The 19670-nt window shown below is 38.7% G+C and overlaps 1 protein-coding gene across 2 annotated transcripts in view; it reads left to right on the forward strand.

The window, feature by feature from the left end:
* Nucleotides 1–2204: 2204 nt before the first annotated feature.
* VAPA (VAMP associated protein A) overlaps nt 2205–19670 on the forward strand; it is a 38266-nt gene continuing 20800 nt past the window's right edge. The window contains exon 1 of one of the 2 annotated variants that reach the window (XM_028123929.2): nt 2205–2537. In XM_028123929.2, the coding sequence (XP_027979730.1) occupies nt 2459–2537 (79 nt within the window). In that variant the 5' untranslated portion in view covers nt 2205–2458. The remainder of the gene's footprint in view (nt 2538–19670) is intronic. The other variant, XM_028123927.2, reaches the window with a different exon arrangement.

Raw genomic sequence — 19670 nt, forward strand, 5'->3', positions numbered from 1 at the left:
AGATGCTCTTATTCCCATATTTAACAACAAAAGTAAAACTTGCTGTTATTTGGCAGTTCTGAGAAGAGTGTGATGATGTTTATAAAGATCTTTGAACTGCTAGAAGAAAGCTAGTAATACCAAAGCATAAGCCTCTTAAATAGTGCACCATTTAATGAGGGATAGATGATTCAAGAGGACTCTGAGTCATTATTAAGGCGATGCTCTAAAATAGTAATAGAGGAATTATTCCAAAGATGTTTTATGTATTTAGACTACCAGAGATTTAAATTCTCATATAGTTCTAAGACTATATGATATTTGAAGCAATACTGAGAAGACAAAAACAGTCAATTTCAAAGGTAATGACTTAAAATGGGCAGAGGTTTCTTCATTATATAGACTGGAAAACTGGGATACAGCCAGTTCAGACTTCCCATGGAATTCATGGTGGTGACTGGGTACCCATTGTCCCATATGGGAGTGACAGGGAACTTCCTCAGCATGCTGTACTTGCTAATTGCTGTTTGCACACTGGAGATTCCCAAATGCTTTCTGGTAAGAGAAATGTCCAGCTAGCTGTGGAGGAGCCAGTTCAGCCAAGGCTAATTTGCCCGTGGATAACAGTTCTTAGGCAAGCAAAAAAATTGCAGTTTGTGACAGCTTTAGGGCTGTCAGTTCACAGCTAAAGATGTGTGAGACACCATCCCGTGGAGTGATTGTCAACCTCAACTTTTTTTTTTTTGACCTTAAGGCATCTCTTGACAAACATACAGTTTTTGTATTCTCCTTTAAGGATGACTGAAATTTCAAAATAAATTTTGTGAATAAAAATAAATCAAAGGAAAGGTAAATTTAGAATATACTTTTCCAACTATTTAAGCACTCCCATCCTCCTAGGTTTTTCACGGCTTAAGATATATGCTTCTTGTGTAGTACAATCTTCTGCGGATGCTAGGTTAGCTATTCTGGAGAGCTATCCCCAGATGGGCCCCGATAGATGCATGGATTGTGCTTGAGAACTTGGACTTTGTGTCTACGCTTAGATTACTGTTCATTTGCTCATTTATTTTCAAGACAAACTGCACTGCTCCTGCATGGCAGCAGCCTCAATATGTCCTTTCTTTTGTGGTTCTTCCTAGGGACTTAAATTCACGTAGTACCGTAACAGGCTTACCTACAGCACCTTCATTTGTTTCATTTGATATTCCTGTCCCCGATTACCCTGGCAATCGGTTAAAGATTTGTCAGCACCTTTGCTCACAGGATTTTCCTCATTTGGTTCGGTTTACTACACGCTACCCATAAATGATGCAGATGGAATTCATTTCCAACACCGGAACGTGACAACTGTTTCGGTTTGGGTCTATCCTTAATAAAACCGGAGAACAGACGCCCGCAACTGAACGCTGTAGATTTTGACTTCTATTTCTAGCTTGGTAAGTGTGCCTTGTCAGATTTCCCCAACGGCGGGTTTGCTTCCTAAAGGAGGGGTGTTTCCTCATCTGCTTTTGCATCACTGGATTGAATTCAGGAAGCAGTAGACGTTGGATTGGAATACGACAGAGAATGTTGCCTTACCAATAGAGGGATGGATAGATTTAGAGAACAGATTGACAAATCCCGTCCTGTTTTCCACAGGGTATATTTTATATTTCTAGGCGGGCGACCTCAGGTCAGTTTTCAAAAGTTTTTTTTTTTCTTTTTTCTTTTCAGCGCAGACGAGACGCTTTCTGAGAGCCAAAAATGAGTGTCAGCGCGCCCCACCCCATTCGCTTCCAACGGACCTCATTATCCTTCCCGCCCACAAACAGCCACTACTACAATTCCCAGCAAACATCGCGCAGTGCCGCAAAAGGACCAGGCCCCACTGGCATGCTGGGAATTGTAGTGAGTGAGCCTGACTCCTCTTTCCTTCTATTAGACATTCCCACTTGGAAGACGGTGATGCGCTGCTACAGCAGGCTCTCCAGTTTCGCAGTCGGAGCTAAAAGTGACCAAAGATTGCGCCCTTCTGCCTTGCGGTGCGCACCGCAACGGTGCCACGGAGTTTCGCTCCGCCCTCTGTCCCCACCCGTTCCCTTGACAGCTCGAGCTCCGAGGGGCCGCGAGGCCCTGAGCGCGCAGGCGCAGCAGCCGGCGCGGCGCAGGGCAGGACTCGAGGGCGGGACGAAGCGCTAGGGGCTCCCGGCCGCCGGGGCGCGCACGTAGGCACGCAGAGGCCGTCACGTGGGGTGCCGAGGATCGCAGTGCGCGTGGCCGCGGCGGCTGGTGTGGGGTTGAGTCAGTTGTGAGTCCCAGAGCTGCTGACCCAGGGAGCGGCCCAGTGGCCCGGCCACAGAGCGGCAGGCGTCGGGGGTTCGGGAGCCGTGAGCTGGCCCCATCATAGAGCTCGGTCGAGCCGGCGCCGCCGTCGTCCCCCGCCCCCAGCCAGCAAACCGTCGCCGCGGGCGCGCCCCCGCTCTGCGCTGTCTCTCCTATGGCGTCCGCCTCCGGGGCCATGGCGAAGCACGAGCAGATCCTGGTCCTCGACCCGCCCACAGACCTCAAATTCAAAGGTAGGCAGGGAGAGGGCAGCTGTCCGGGTGGGGCGGGCGGACGGCGTGATTCAGAGTGGGTGGGGGGTCGAGGGAAGGTCGGCGGTGGGCCGCGAGTGCGCGTCCCCTCCCCCACGCCCCGGCACTTTCCATTCTCCGGCGGCGCCCCGCTCCGGCCCTCGGCCTGCCTGCCCCGCGCCCGGCCCTCTCCCTCCCTCCCTCCCTCCCTCGCCCGCTCGCGGCTCGATGCGCGCGCCGGCTGGGGTGAGGCGGCGGGGCCCGGCCCTGGCGCCGCCGCCGCGGCCGCCATCTTGCTGTCCCGCGGGGGCGCCTCCCGGGTGCTGCCCGTGCTGCTGCCCGCGCCTGGCACTCGTCCTTGGTCCCCGAGGGCCGTCGGGCGTTGTCTGGGAGGGTGTGGGTGGGCGGTGACCTTAGTGCGCTCGGGTTTGCGGCGGGAAGGGGAGTCTGGGGGTGGCGCAAGTGCGTCGGTCGCCGGAGTCGGCTGTCAGCGGCGGTGGGAGGCAAGGCGACGCGGCTGTGCGGCGGCCCTGGACTCGGGTCCGAAAGAGAACCACCCCTCGGCCTTGAGCAGGGGCTGGGTGGAGCCGGCCCTCGGCCCTTGCAGAGGGGGTTGTTGTCTACCTTTTTACCTTGTTTAGAATTTGGCTGTCAGGTCCGAGGAGCGCTAGGGAGGCGGAGAAGCCCATGAAGTTCTCTGGTTACGACTTACCCGGTTGTGTTGGCCCAGACCCAAGCGCGTGCGGGCAGAAAAGCTATGCGTCAGCCCGGGAATTGATAGTAGTAGGTTAATAGTAGACGTCTTCCTGGTCCTCCAGTATGACATTTCAGCTCACCTTTCGCGTAGGGCGGACCTGGTGTTTGCTCTTGTTTAGTCTTTGGCTTAGCTCTTTTGCTGCGGAGCCTTCAGTGTTGGGGACTTTTTGCCTTTACGTTTTACGTTTGCGGGTTAAGAGAAGGCTGACGAGGTGTCACTCAGCTCTGGAGCGCCCTTGGTATACTTATACTTCATAGCAATGCTTGTGATTAATTATTAGTCCGATTTGGTGATCCCTCAGGAATACTAAAGGGCTCTTTGGCCCATTTGGTTGTCATTATGTAGGGTACTTTAGGGAAGAGAGTTAAACTGGCTTTTTAGGAATACCGAAAACGTGTGGAGATCCAAAATGGAAAGCAGATTCCTTCCTGTCTTCATTTAAAGTGTAAAGTGAATCGCCTTTTGGAAGCTTCATTATCTTGTATTTCAATTTCAGCAGTTATGATGAGAGCAGTTTTTGTAAAATGTGTAACCATTCAGTGCTTAAGAGAAATTAAATCCTTTATTGTACAAGATCGAGTCCAAAGGAAAAACAATTGCTTTCCATAGGCAACGTTTTAAATAGTTTTAGCTATTTTAAAATATTGTTTTCTGGTATTGTGAGAGTAATATTGTATAGCTCCTTTGTTTTGCAAGCTTTTTAGTACATTTGCAAATTTCTTTGAATGGAGTGAGCCGCTTGTTCGGTAAGGATTTGGTTTTAAGACAACTCAAATATTTTGAGGGGCACTAAGGGTATTTTATTGTAACAAGTTTATGTGTGTGGCATTTCATATAGTTTTAGCTGAAAGAAAAAAACACCTTTGGGGAATCATGAAATTGCCTTAGATAGCCATTATCTTTGGCCGGAGGAATTTAATGTAACCCCTATAATGGGGTGTGTTCTCTTGAGAAGTTAAAAGAACTTTTGCTTTTACTTTTTGACAGGCTGAGTTTACAGAGGAAATTTCCTCTACTGGATAACCATATGTGTATTGCCGTTAGGGATTTAGAAGCCTTTAAAACCAGTTTTAGGCCAGGATATGTCTGCAGAATTTGAAGCTTTCTCCCTAGAAAAGTTGTAATGTTGCCATAGTAAGAGACTAATAATAGTGGAGAAGCAAGCTGAAAAAACAGCTCAGAACCCTACACAATAACATTCCTGTGTTTCACTTATTTTAGGTATTGAAGAGTTATTAGTCATGATCATAGAACAGGTTTTTCTTGTGTTATACATGGAAGTAATTCACAAGGACCATTTTTAAAAGTTTGGACATCAATAACCACTTTTTAAAATTGACTTAAAAAAGGTATTTCATTGAAAAATTTATAGAGACATATTCAGTTCACTTAGTGAACACTTACTGAAAGCTTTGCGCCATCCCTATATTTAATTAAGATTATTCAGCTGAGTAATTCAGCAGTAATCAGTTTATATTTGGGGATTCAGTGCTAAACAAGGTGGGGGAAAAGATTTAAAGTTTGTAGTTTAATGGGGAAAGCACCCAGTAAAACAGTGAAACATGTTAGGTTTTTATCTTTGCCCTTGAGGAACTCAGAGACTAGTGAGGGAGACCTAAAAGGCATGTCGGTGCTATAATGGTGGCAGAACTGGTACGAAGAAAGAACCCCCCCCCCCAAGTTTCTTGGAAGAGGCTTATTTTCATTTGGGGAGTGGGGGAAAAGGGTTGGGCAAGGGAGTGGTTGTTTACTCAACCATTGATGTAAGAGAACCTGTGGCTTATTCTTAATGGTTTGCTGTGTGCTTCTGTTCTAGGGTGGGATAATGGGGAGGATTGGGAAACAGGAGGGGTAGGATGAATTAGGAGAGGTGACCTTTGGTGTCATTTGATTCCTTCCTTAACGTTATTTTTCTAGTCAAAGGTAAATAATTTGCTTTGATGGAAACCTCTCTGTATTCCAATGCACAGTTAAACACTTAAGTGAGGAGACTCATTTAGAATCCACAATCTCCTTATGCTTAGTTTGATGATAATGATATAAAGTCATTTCGTTCTGACTTGCCCTAAATCACTTGTAATTTTTAGTTTAAGTCTGTTAAAGGATAGTTTTCAAAATTCTCTTATCTTTCAGTAGACTTATTTAAATTCTTTTGAACTCAACATTTGACTAAGATGGTTTCTCCAAGAGTGACTCATTTAATCATTCTGAGAATAGGTAGTGAATTTTTCTGTCATATGCATAACAATCATCTTGATAGAATTATCAGCACTTTGCGTATTATGGAGAAACATATCAGTCTAATACATTTTTATAAATACCTGTTTTACTAAAAATTTTTGTTTTATATAATTGTCAACATATGAAGATTCTTTTATAATGGTGTAATGAATTCTGAGGTAGTTCTTCTGTTGCTTTGATAAAGAAAAAGAGGTAGATATTTTCAAATTCTCTTTAAGCCATGGCAGTAATTTGACCTAGAATTCAGATTTGAAATTTGATATTATATCTGAGAGATGATTTTTTTTGTCCTATTTTTTATTTTTTCCAATTGTATTATACAATTTATTTGTATTATACAATTTATTTTTCCTTCCTGTTAGTAGTTTTGGAGAATAGTTGGAAGAAAGAAATTTAGAAAATGCTTAAATAAACTGTGAACATATTCTTTCTCCTAATAATCAGAGAAAGGAGAGTAGACTAAAACCATTGTGTTGAAGGTGGCCCATAACAGAATCAAGCCAATAAAGAAAATTAAGCTCTCTGAAACAAGAAACTGATGTGTCCGCCAGAGCATCTTTGAATAGCGGCATGTTACTAAGAAGTACAAGTGAGGATGTGGAGTTCTACTCTTGGCACGTTTTTAGGTCTTTCAGATCAGCTCCTGTTTCACAGCGGCTTCATCAGATTCCTGGGGTTATTCCCCTCCCCCCCTTTCCTGGGCCACAGACATCTTACTCATTCCTTAAAAGCTTTCGAGTAGCTCTTGATTGCCCCTGGATAAAAGTCCGATTTTATTTATTTAGTTTTTTTTAGTATGGCATTTAAGCCCTTCCATGATGTGCTGTCTCTTTTAACACCTCTTTATCTGCACACATCCATACTTTTCCCCCTGAGAAAGAAAAACCCTTCTCATATCCAAGCTTGTTCTGTTTTTGTTGGTTAAGGTAAAATCCCTGACTCATACTTAGACCAGACCATGTTGCCTCAGATATTTTCCCTCTCATGTTTTCAACCATTGGCTTCTCCCTTTAAACATATAAATACACATAAGTCTTTCATTTTAAAAACAAATAAGGAAACAGAATAGTCTTTGACTTCCAACTTCTTCTGGTATATGTCTGTCTCTGTCCCTCATTTCCTTTGCAGTTAGACCTGGAAAAATTGTCCCTGTTCACTGTCCAGTTTCTTACCTCTTGTCCACTGTAGTACTACTTCCGTCCTCACTGCTTATTGATTGCTGATTGAATTGGTCATTTCCAATTCTTATCTCTTTGGCACTTGACATTATTAACAATTTCTCTTTTTAAAAATTCAACTCTTTTGATTTCTGTGTTATTGTCTTCTAATTCTCTGCTCTCTTGTCTCATTTGTGGGCTGCTTTTTGTTAATTGCTAATGTTTCTGAGATTCTGATTTGGTTTTATCTCAACTTTCCTTGTTCAGTCTCATTGTTTTGATGACTTCTCTTTCTCTTTCTTGCTCTCTCTTTGCAGATGTTGGTTCACACCCAGATTTGTATTTTAATTGAGACCTTACAGTAGTCAGTTTTAGAATTGCTTATTGACTGGATTTGAATTTTAACTTAGACTTTTTGGGGGAGGAGGACAGAGGGAGAGAGAGAATCTTAAGCAGGCTAGGAGCCCTACACAATGCTTGATTTCACAACCCTGAGGTGATGACCTGAGCCAAAATCAGGAGTCGGACGCTTAACTGTCAGAGCCACCCGGGCACTCCTTAACTCAGAGTTAGGAATGGTGGTGCTGTCAGACTCAGCATATCCCAAATGGGTTTTTTACAACCCCAGCCTACTTGTCTTTCCATATTTTTAATTTTCTGATGGCATCGTGATTACTTATACCAGAAATACTCTGTATATCTACTAATTGAAATCTGCATTTCTACATCCCAAAGATAACTCTTGAATCTCTTTTAAAACAACTGTACTTTTAAATTTATTCGTTTTAATTCATTTAATTATACAATAAAGATTGAGTTTTGCTATATGTAACAAGTGTTGAATAAGTGTTAGAACTACGGTTTTGAATAAAACAATCTTTTTTATTCACGAGGCAATTCTAATGGGAGAGATAGACACCGATCAGGTAATCAGAAGGAACTGTAGCTATGAAAAGGTGTGTAGTGCTATGAAAATGTAAAATAGGAGACTTTGATCTGGACAGGGAAGACACAATTGGATTAAGATTTTCTAAGAATGAGAAGTTTCCTGGGTGAAGAAAAGAAAATGCAGTAGGAGCTGCATGTATTGGCAAAGATCCTGTGGCAGAAGGGAACATGAAACATTTAATGTTACTAAACGTGTTAAAGTAACATCTCATGAGTGTGGTGCTGGTTTGTAGGTTGAGTTAGGAGTTTTGTTTTTATCCTAACCCATTGAGGGCTTTAAAGTGGGGGGGAATGGTAGAGGAAGAGGGAATGGAGTGATAATCACATATGTATTAAAAAAAAACCACATAATTCTGGTAACAACATGAGGTAATATAAGAGGGGAGATAGAGATGAATTAGGCAGTTGTTTTGGTCCAGGCAAGAAGTGACAACTTGGTCTGAGGTATTGGAGATGTATGTAGAGGGTCAAGCCAGTGAGACTTAGTGGTCTTTTAGATATGCTTATGCAGAGTAGAGGTATCTTGGATGTCTCTAAGATTTCTGGCTTACATAACTGGAGGAATGGTAGTGCTGTGCGCTGAGCTAAAAAAAGAAACACTGGGTATTTGAATGAGGACCACATGTGTTTTACTTGGGGTGTGTGGGAGAGTGGTAAGAGGAGGATCCTGATCTCATTAGGTATGTTAGATGTGTTTAGGTCCTTTCAAGATAATTAATGAAAAGGTAACTAGTAGGTTTTGGTTTTATGGATGTGTTACTGAGGGAGAGGTCTGGACTTTGGGTAATTACTTTATTTCGGGTGATTATCTCTTTTTTTCCCTACTAGTCTATAGACAGGCCTGCGTTTCACTAGTGCCCCCCCCTTTTTTTTTAGATTTTATTTATTTATTTAACAGAGAGCTAGAGAAAGAGCACAAGTAGGCAGAGAGGCAGGCAGAGGAAGAGGGAGAAGCAGGCTCTCCGCTGAGCAGGGAGCCTGATGGTGGGACTTGATCCCAGAACCCTGGGATCATGACCTGAGCTGAAGGCAGCCGCTTAACCGACTGAGCCACCCAGGCACCCCTGTACCCCCCTCTCTTAAGCCTGTCTTCCAAACTGCTAGAACTACCCTTTGTAAAATGCAAACCTGATATTATTGCTCGTTTGGTTAAAGAACCTGGCACGTTTTCCCATTACGTAGATGAAAAAGTCCAAAATCCAATGCGTACCTCTTCATTTCTCTTCATAGCTCTGGTTACATGAAACCATTTTCCCCACTTTAAGCTGTTGCAAGCCTTTGCACAGGCTCTGTCCAGAATAATGTTCTCCCTCATATCTGTCAGGCAGTCTCCAGTTCAAGAATCCCTTCATTTGTGAATCTTTGACTTTTGCCGTCCACGTTGGTCACCACCTTCCTTCTTCAGGCCACTATTGAAGCTTGTGCTTATCTGTAATATCATATCAGCACTTAACCACATTACATAGTATTTATGCTTCTATATTTTTTCTTCTCCCAAACTGTAAGGTTAACTACTTGAGGATATACTTGTTTATTTTATTTTTACGTCCATGGTAACAAGATCTGGCATGGATGATTGCCCAATAAACATTGATTGCGTTGATAGGACTCCGATGATTTCTCCTATAATTCCATGGTTTTCATCTTGGATCTCTTTTCAGTGGGGTTTTTCATCTGCCTTTGCAGGTAGTTGTGTTTTCAAATTTTTTTAGTTCCAGAAAAGGGATAGTAAGGTATTTTGTTAAAAGCTGACTAACCATAGATAAATTTTTTTTATCTTTGTGCTTCACCTTTTTTCCTTCGTGAAGTGTGAAGCAGGACTAGGTGATTTCCTGGATGTTGTTCTGGCCCTAAAGGTTTTGAATATGTGTGACAGCTGAGAACAAAAAGAAAACAGGATATTTCTGTAAGTGGACAAATACATATAAAGAGTTAGGAAAACTGGGTTTGTTCTTGGAGTTTGGTATTTTGTGATTGTTAGTATTGGTAATTTTTTTGTTGATTTCTTGTATTAGTTACTTTTTAGTTTCCTTTATGTAAGACCTTCCTTCATGCAGAGATGTTCTGTGAGGAGAGTCTGTTAGTAAGCACCCACTTATTTTCTCAGAGGCACTTTCTGCTCCCTTTTTCTTGTGCTTTTGGATCTTAGTCTTGACGGACTGCCTGTCAGAGGAGAAGGTGGTTAATGTTAATATAGAATGAATCTTACTTTTTTCTTCAACCTTAAAAAGTTGTTTTAAAACAAGATTAAATGTAAGAGCGCTATTATTTGCAAAAGCTTGTTTTTAACTGAAATGTGACTCAAATTACTAGATAAAAGGTTTAAAGCTTCTTAGGAAACTTTCAGATATTCATAAAAATATTTTATTGAACTTTTATACTTAAATCTAATAACTTCATATACTTAAATTTAATAATTATAGCATTTTATCATGTTTGTTTATATTTTGTATGTTTGCTGCTGTTTTAAAATAGATTTTGGATGTCAAACATTTCAAACCTAAATCCTTGAGCTTGCTTTTCTAATAAACAAAGGGACATTTTCTTTACATAATTATAATGTCATTATCTTAAAACCAAAAATTAATACCATCTGATATTTAATCTATTGAAATTTCCATAATTATACTTCTGTTTTTAGTTGTTCAGTCTTCTGTGTATTGCATTTGGTTGTCATGTATCCAAGTCTTAATTTTAAACACTGCCTCTCCCACCTCTTTTTTTTTTCCTTCTTATACTATTTGTTGAGAAGATCAGATTGTTGTTCAGTAGAATGTCTAATATTCTAGATATTCTGAAAAGTGTTTCCGGTAAATTTGGATTTAGATTTGAAGGCTTGATTAGATTTAGGTTTCAGTATTTATTGGTAAAAATACTTCATGGATGGAATTCTGTCACATCAGGTATAGATAGTGTCTGGTTATCCCAGTTTTAGTGATGCTGATTTGTGGTAACAGCCTTCATCGAAAAGTTGCATAGATATGAGCCTGTTTCTGGTAATATGTGCAAGAAAAAAGGTTGGAAAGAAAATGTTAACAGTCAATTAGCTCTGCTTTAGGATTCGGGTGTCTTTTGTTTTTATATTTTTACTTTTCTGTGTTTTCCAAGACTCCACATTGAACATGTGTTGCTTTTTATAAGAGAGGAAAACTTACTTTGTCATTAGTCTTGATACCTTTGGAAGATTAGATCCCAAAGTCTTCATTTGTTCTTCCTGTATTCCTTTTATTTTTAATTAGTAATTTAAGTCTTTTGCAGTCTGAGGTCTTATTTTTTTAAATAGTTGGTCAAGTTATAGGACAGTAAATAGAAAACAGGTCTAATGTTTGCAACCTTCCAGTAAAAAACCAACCTTTCACAAATCAAGTTATATAAAGACAAATAGAAGACCATGTGCATCTGAAAGTAAATCTAATTTATAGCCATCCCATAATAAATTACAAATCATAACTATATAAATGTGTTGTTTCTTTGAGCTCTTACTATGGGCATCAGTTGATGTTCTCTTGTGAGAAGTGTGAGAAGTGAGACTGCTAACATTTTATTTCTCTGAGAATGGCTCCTGCAGATAAATTTTTAGGATCCCTCTTCCCCCAGTGTTGATTGGTGCAGTGGTGAGCACCTAACCCAAGGCCAGCCAGTATATATATGCTGATGACTGACCAGCCAGAATTTTGATGCCACCCCTTTAAAAAGCACACTTACAGGTAGATGATAGGTTAGATCTTTAAAGTAGGCTGATTTTTGCCGTGTGTAAGCAGAAGCAACTAGTTGAGAGAGAAGAGGGGGAGAAAAGCTGACTAGAGATCTTGTAGTCCCAAGAATTAGTTTCTCTTGAATGAAGCCTCTTTTTTTTAAAAAAAGATTTATTTTATTTATTTATTTATTTTTAAGATTTTATTCATTTGACAGAGAATGAGAGAGAGAGAGAGAGAGAAGAGCGTGTGCACAAGAGGCAGAGCGGCAGGCAGAGGGAGAGGGAGAAGCAGACTCCCTGCTGAGCAGGGAGCCAAATGCAGGGCTCGATTCCAGGCACCTGGGATCATGACTTAGGCCGAAGGTAGCTGCTTCACTGACTGAGACACCCACGCGCTCCTTATTTATTTTAGAGAGCAAGCGAGAGAGCATGTGCGTGAGTTGGGGGAGGGTCAGAGGGAGAGAATCTCAAGCAGACTCCCTGCTGAGCGGGGCATCAACCCTGCCAGGCTTGATCCCTCCATCCATGAGATATGACCTAAGCAGAAACCAAGAGTTGGACAGCTCAGCCTAACCAACCAGGTGCCCTGCAGCCTCTTGTTTTAAGGCCAGCTATACCTCATTTCCTGTGTCATTGAGATTCCTTATATCTTTATAATAAATTCTTAAGTATGGTTTTGTTCTTCATAATAAATTCGTTGCTTAAACAAGATTAGACTTCATAATTTGTGAAAATATGTTCAACTTTTATTGTCACACATTTCACTTTATGAAAGTAATCTAGATCAATGTCTTAAATTTTTATGGAAAAAATCCACATAGGTATTTTTGATGACTTACTCGTCATTAATATACCATAGTTTGCTTAGTTGTTTTTTGCTGGCATTTGGAATGTTTTCTATAACTAGAGTAATCATGAACATTTTGTACTATTTTCAAAATATAGATTTAAATGAATGAGTTTAGTTAATGTGTATTTTAGCTTTTTAAGGATTCAGTTACTATTTTAAATAGAGATGTTAATTAAAAAATTGTTAACATGAGAGGACTTTAAAATACTTAGCTTGCAGTATAATTTGATAGGTTTCTTACAGGCCTACATTTTGACAGCTTTTATTTTGTAGCTGTGTACTTCCATATATATCCATCCACACACATATATCCATTTATACGTATTTACTTTAGTACTTGGATAATCTGATGTGAATTGGAGTGACTGCCATACCTTTAGAGGTATAGGGTATCTTTGTTCCTGTTTAGTTGTTTTCTCTCTAAAACCAAATTTACTTTTATAACATTGGGGAAGATGAATCACTTGATCTTATTTTCTGAGTACTGTTCCACTGCCAAAAACTTCACTGACAATAAAATCCTCAGAAGATGTGTTTTTCTGAAATTCTTTAGTCCCCTCCCAGCATTTTGCAAATAAAAGGCTTTATGAACAAATTAAGCTAATAGGTATACATGTTTAAAAGTCTTTCTGATCATAAAATTCTTGACACTTAAGCATGGAATGCTTAATGTAGTGAATTGAAAAAAGATGGAAAAGTGTAAAGCAAATAAAATTACTCAATGTTACCATCTAGAAATAGCGACTGCTAACATTTGATGTATTTTTATGTCTTCTGTGTATAATTCTACACTTATTTCCTGTATTTTTGTTAATATTGTGATCATTTTCTCATGTTATGAATATCTTCTGATCTAACAAGTTTTAGATCTGTAAATGGTGCTAAAAACTTTTATTTCCATTTCTCCCTAAATATCCATTTTCCGTTTATTTCCTACCGTCCTACTTTTCTAGATTTTAAAAAGTTATCTAAACTCGTAAGATATGGAGCACCTCTATTTTAATAAAGATGTTAAGTATCAGGCATCCTTCATGTTTAGCTTTGAATGGAAATGTTCTCTTTCAAATAATTTTTTAAGTGTGTGTACATCTTATCTTTAGTAGAAGGTTACACAGTGGAAGGATGTAATTTATATAAAGTTACAAGTCAGAATGTTCTCTTTCTCTGAAAAGACAATTTATTGTTTATTCTCCCCCTCATGTTTTCAACATTGTTACTGGGATTGTTTAGGTCAGAGTGAACAGCCTGTGCATCAAAAGGTCTGAAAAAGCACTTCTAAAATGTTTACAATGACTTTATACAAAATGTTAATGAAGCTGTGAAAATTTAGGATTGAATTATCTGCCAACTTGTCATAGAGTAGAAGATATTCTTTAATGAAAGCCATAAGCAAGTGAAGTTGATCATAATGTTACATAATTTTAGAGCCCAAATCCTTGGAGGTCATTCTGTCTATTGCTGCTAAAATGCATGGGGTTAGACTGCCCTGAGGAAGTCAAGTGATTTGCTCAGGGTCACTCACCTAGCTAATGGTTTTAGATTTGAAGCCTCTAATTCAGCAAACTATAGTTTTTACAAAAGTCGTAGTACACTATCAGTAACAGAAACTAGCCCCCGCCCCAGGCTTCCAAAGGAATGAAGAAAATAGATGTTTTGACTTTTGACTTAGGTGCTTTTCCAGGTGAAGGTAATGGATGAGTATTTAACTATATGATCAAAACACCACTACATTATTTGAAAGCGGCACTGGAAGAAATAAGACAGGGTGCCTGCCTATCGGTAACTTGTAACTATGACTTTAAGCCCCATTCTAGATGGGAAAAACTGTGTGTGTGTTTTTTTTTTTTTGAATGACTACACACTACTGTATTAAGTGGGTTATGGTCATTTTTCATCTACATTCTGATCATGTATTCATGGTACATTATTAATCTCAGGATCCATATTTTCATAATTAATGTTAGTGAAACTTTATAACAAGATATGTTTAGTATTTTTAAAACCTTGAATAGAATTGACTTTTATTTTTCAGAAAGTAGTACTCTGTTTATTTTTACAGATATATTTACACAATATAATAGTTAGTCACTACCTGCTTTGCCAGGGATTTTTATAGCTGCTGGAGATACAGTAGAAAACAGAACAAAGACCCAGTCTTCATGGACCTTACATTCAAGTCTGAGATTTCAGTGTATTTGGAAAAAATAAAAATAAAAAACACAAATAAATTAAGGTGACTTCATTTTTAAAAATTCTGATGAAAATGTTTTAGGGCTTTCTTGGATGTAAAACATATTTTCTACTGTTTATGATATTTCAGGAAATATTCAGTTGACCTGTGAAATACCAAGGACCAAGGGAAATACAATATCCATTTAAAAATCTTTTTCGTATATTAATGATTTGACTGCAGTTTCATGGCTTACGGCTGTAGAAATCTACCTGGAATGCTTATGAATTAGGAAACAACTGTAGCTAGGTAGTTTGCATAAAATACATACAGAATTTATGAGAGTTCAAGCCTGGAGTCACACTGATTTGACTTCCCCACTTTCCACTGCATTCCAATCTTCCTCTTTAGGATTTTTACTCTTCTGTTTCAATAAAGGTAGGATGAATGAGTAAAAATGTAATGGTTCACCTAAATGACTTAACACCCTAGAGTTACAGCATTTGAAACAAAGCATGCATATTTCTAATATTTTTTATTTCGTTACATGTTAATTAAAAAGAATCCACGTGACTCTTCAACCATACTTCCAGTGCTGTTTAGCCAGCAAATAGTATTAAGCAGCTACTATGATTTACAGTCTGTGTTAATTACCCCAGTTCATTCAGGAATGAATTGGCTGCTGCTTCTTAGGGAGCTTATAGTTTAGTTGGATGAGATAAGACATGTACATAATAAAGTAAGTGAGAAGTGCTATGAGAGAGGTATAGATTATGTGCTTTGTGAATTGTGTGGCCGGCCATGTTTCTCCTCCAATGCTTTGGTTCATTGCACTATCAGCTGTTAATTATTCAGAGGTCACTGAGTCTTTCTCATAGCCAAGAACTCAGAAAGACGTTAAGAACTCAAGGGTCTGAAAATGGAGCGTACTATAATTTTATGAATATTGGTAGAAGATATGAGATTCCTGGGTTTAGAGACAAAAGAATTTTATTATTCATGACAGTGCGTGTAACGTGAGCTTCATTTTTGTGTTGACTTCCTTTGCCCCCTCAAAGGGCAACACACAGGGTTTCAGTTCGGGCAGATGCTACTCACATAGTGGGTTTGCATCATAGCTGAGAAGTCCTTGAATGTAGGGAATCTGAGTCTTTGCTAATGCGCTGCATGGAAACTTACCTGACCTTTTTTTCCTAGAGGAAGACCTTATCTTTATTATACAGGACAATAAAAAGCCTGCTGTCTCCTCAGGATGGAGGCATTGTTTTCCAAGACTGTTCACTCTTTAAATACATCCTTGACAACGTAATCTGGATGAAAGCCCCAGTGCCTTCACATTGAAAACATGCAGAAATGCTAGAGACCTGTAGAGAACTATCTCCCAACTGGTCTCGGAGTAGCTAACCTAAATGGATGTCTCAGAGTTCATGAATTAATGTTTATGTGCATTGCCTGTTTATTCTTAAGCTGCATCTCAGAGGCCTTTTTTACTTCCTAAATGCTCTGTGCTATATACTACTGCTTATCCTGAATTAAAATTTGATTCTCTTTAGAGTAAGCAAATAACTCAAATTGATATGCATGCTGAGGTGTTTAGGAGTGGGTGTACTGATGTCTTCAACTTACTTTGCATCAAAAATAAGATGGATGGACAGAGAGATGGATAAATGGGTTGATAGTCTCAAAGTAAATACAACAAAATGTTAATTGTCAAATCTAGGTGATGGATAGATGATTGTTTACAATGATTTCAATTTCTTCGTATGAAAATTTGTAATAAAATGTTGGGGGAAAAGCCAAGCCAATTGCTCTCTTCTGTTCTCTCCCCCAACTCAGTTTTCTTTGCAACTAAACTCACCTTGGCATTTCAAGAAAGCTTCATTGGCAATTCTTATCAAAATGTAAATGGATGACAACATTTAAAAAATTTGTTTAGAGTGTCTACTTTTGGCCATTTTAAGCATAATGGGCTTCTGTTTAAAATTGGGGATTTGGAGAATAAGGGTCCCACTTGTAAAAGGAAATCATTGTTCTGCATGCTAGCATTTTAGGTATACAGCCTGAGTATAAAGGGCATTTCATGCAGGAAAAATATTTTTAGGTAAAGGAGGCAGACCAGTTCCACTTGGCACATCCTTCTTGGTGAGCTGCCCTAAACTTTTACTACCTTTTTGAAATTTTAGGTTGCAGGTCTTTTCAAATTCATGTCCAGACTTTTTTTTTTTTTAATGAGGCCATATTTGTGACTGTTACATTTCTGATTTTTAGAATTTGGGGCAGGGCATAGCATTTTGGCTTACTGGCAATAGCAGTGGTAGTTGGAATTAGGACACAATACTTAATGACAGGAAATGTTATGGCTGCTTAAAAGTGAGACTAAAGGAGGAAACAATCCATGTAATTATAAAAGGTAGGGTTATTTTAATTATAGTTTTTTTTTTTCAGTTAGTACAAGTAAGTGTAACCTGTATCATATGGAATTTTGTTTTATATGGAATACTGTTATATAAACAGTGAAATTTCATCTCTAACCTAGGAAGTATGTATGAAATGGTAGCTGTGATTGGTGACTAGTATACTGTTAGGTAATATTAAAATGGACTATTTCAGTGATTGATTCTAAATGTTAAACTAAGCATTCACATTAGACAACTGACAGGATTTTCCTCAACTAGAGGGGTTAAGTTTTAGAAGTCCTCAAAAAGTACGTTTTTTATATGAATTGCTTCAGACGTTTACTTTCTCCTCAAAACTCCTTTTCACCTTTTTTCAGGGTTTTAAGGATACATCAAGAATCAGCTTTTCTAAAAAAATTGTTTTGCATAAATGAAAAATATGTACGGTTTATAGAATTACCAAAAAGTTAAATACCCATGTAATCACTACCTAGGACAAGAACTAGAACTTGGCTAATCATTCTAAAAACCTTCTTTGTACCCTCCCAGTTACTGTGTTTCCCGGCAAAGTTGATCCCTATCCTGTATGGTAATCTTTCACTTGTTTTTCTTAATGGTTTAACAACCAGGGCTTTGCAAAGGATAAGTTCTCAGTCACGCAGGAGATTACAGATACAATGCAGTGGTTTTTAACTCTATTGGACAGGATACCCCATTTTTAAATTTTGTATTCTTTAATGCCCACTTTATCATATCAAAATAAAATTCATATATAACATTGCCTACCAGCATACAAATTTAAAATTTTAATATAATGTCCTAATTATAGAGGAGAAGAAAAGAAACTTGTAATGAAATAAGCATTTCAGTGTAAATATCTGGGCATGACTGTGACAAAAGGGAATGACGTAGCCAGATATTTGTAACCTTCCTAATAACAAGTAAGTTTGGATTTAGGAGAACACAACAGTTACCCGAATAGGGCTGACTGGTTTTCTTTAACATTTTGAAATGAGAGCAAAATAAGAAAATTTATGCATATGGGTAGAATTGTGTGTGCCACCTACAAATGTCTGCTGATACAAGTGTGTTGGGTGATTCAAGTATCATGAGTGGCATTGCTGTTGGTGGAATAATTGTCTGTAATGGTAGACTTAACCTTTTCAAGTTTTGGAGGAAAGAAAACAGATTTTTCCTTTTTACACAATATTTCTGGAAAAGAGATTTTCACCAGTATGAATTTCTGGGAGGGGTATCTAAAAATTCCATAGGATGAGGGCATGATACTTCTTTATGTGGGACTGCCCAGGCATTGCAGAATGTCTAACATCTTGTTCATCCCCCGCCCACGCCAATAGCATCACTCACGCAATCCTATTGTCAGAAATACCTGTGAGAGGTTACACCCTCGGATTTAGGATTTGGTTGTGGTGCTTTTCAATAAATTATGTAACTTTTCCTCTATTTTTGAGGGTCTGTAAAGGTAGATTTTACCGGGTCGTTTTAACCTGGAGGATTCAGGGATCTATGATCTTTCTGTTGTTAGAATTTATTATTACTTATTCTTATTAAGCGCCAGCTTAATACTGCAGAAAATTTCAAATCACCTTTTGACAACCCATTCTTCCCTTTCCCACCCAAATTCTTGATAAAGAGCTCTTGAAGTGAAGACACATTCTTTTCTAAAGAACCATGTACATCTTGCTGTAAAATGCTGCCCACGGCTATGGAAACAGTGTTTGCCCAGGTTCTTTTTATTGTCCAGGTCCTGAAAGACTCTTGTTTATGAATTGTCTCTTCACAACGCATGCACCCCCCCCACCTGCCCTAACCTCTCTATCTCACCCTTACCCCCCCAAAAAAATTCCATATAAATTTTTTGTTAATATTTGACTGTGTGTGTTATTTTGGGATATGGTATATAGCTTTCATCAGATTCTCCAGGGGTTCTCTGACCACAAAAGTGGGTCAGATGTTTCTTTCCCTGATTTCTTACAACAATTAAATCTGGTTATTCTTTTTTTTTTTTTAATCTGGTTTTTCTTCTGCTAGCGTTCATCATTACGTGCTGAGTTTCCGTTTTAACCTGGAAAATGGGCTCAGACTCTGAGCTGTCCACTGGGGGAGCAACCCTTACTGAGGTGCTCAGGTAGAGGGACACAGTGGAGCAGAAAATTTCAAATTCAAATGTTAGTTGGGCTTATTTATTTGTTAGGTGGGTAATTTCACATTTTACTGATAAGGTTAATATATTCAGTTAACAACTTTGTTTTAAATTGGTGGGCTTCTTTAGACCTATTATCTTCATCTTTAGTTTGCATTTTTGTGTCACAACCACAATCTATTAAAGATTTATAAGCTCTCTGAGGCAATATAAATTTTAAGTATTGTTTTAGAATTCATATGTTGATGGAATTTGACACATGGTCGTTTTCTAAATCACTTAAAAGTCTGTTATTTTACCTTATTTTGGAAAATTGGTATTTTCCTCTAAAATTGAGGTGATTTAAAAAATTGAATTTAAAAAATCTTACATAAATATGTTATAAAAAGTAGGATTGTTCAAAATTAAAGTTTTGTGAAAGGTTTCTTTTGTCATGTTACTAAGAAATTGTTTTTATCCATGCTTGCTGCTAATGTTAGAGTCCTAGTTGAAATACTCCTATAAAAACTTACACATTCTCAGATATCTGTAGTAATTTTTGAATTTTGAGAATGTTAAGAAATGGAATCTTTTAAGACTCCCAGTTTCATCAGTAGTTTAAGATATGTCTCTAGCCAATGATATTGTGGGTTCAAGTGCAAAATGGACAGATTGCAATATTCCCCTTTACCTCTCCTATGCTGGTTTTTGGTGGAGTTGTTAATTAGCTGCTTGTTGAAAAATGGAAGCGTTTGGTATTGAAGAAGTAAAGGGGGT

The sequence above is a fragment of the Eumetopias jubatus genome, unplaced genomic scaffold (assembly GCF_037043125.1).
Source record: "Eumetopias jubatus isolate StellerSeaLion01/CBP00866 unplaced genomic scaffold, mEumJub1_p1.0 scaffold_16, whole genome shotgun sequence".
Taxonomy (NCBI): Eukaryota; Metazoa; Chordata; class Mammalia; order Carnivora; family Otariidae; genus Eumetopias; species Eumetopias jubatus.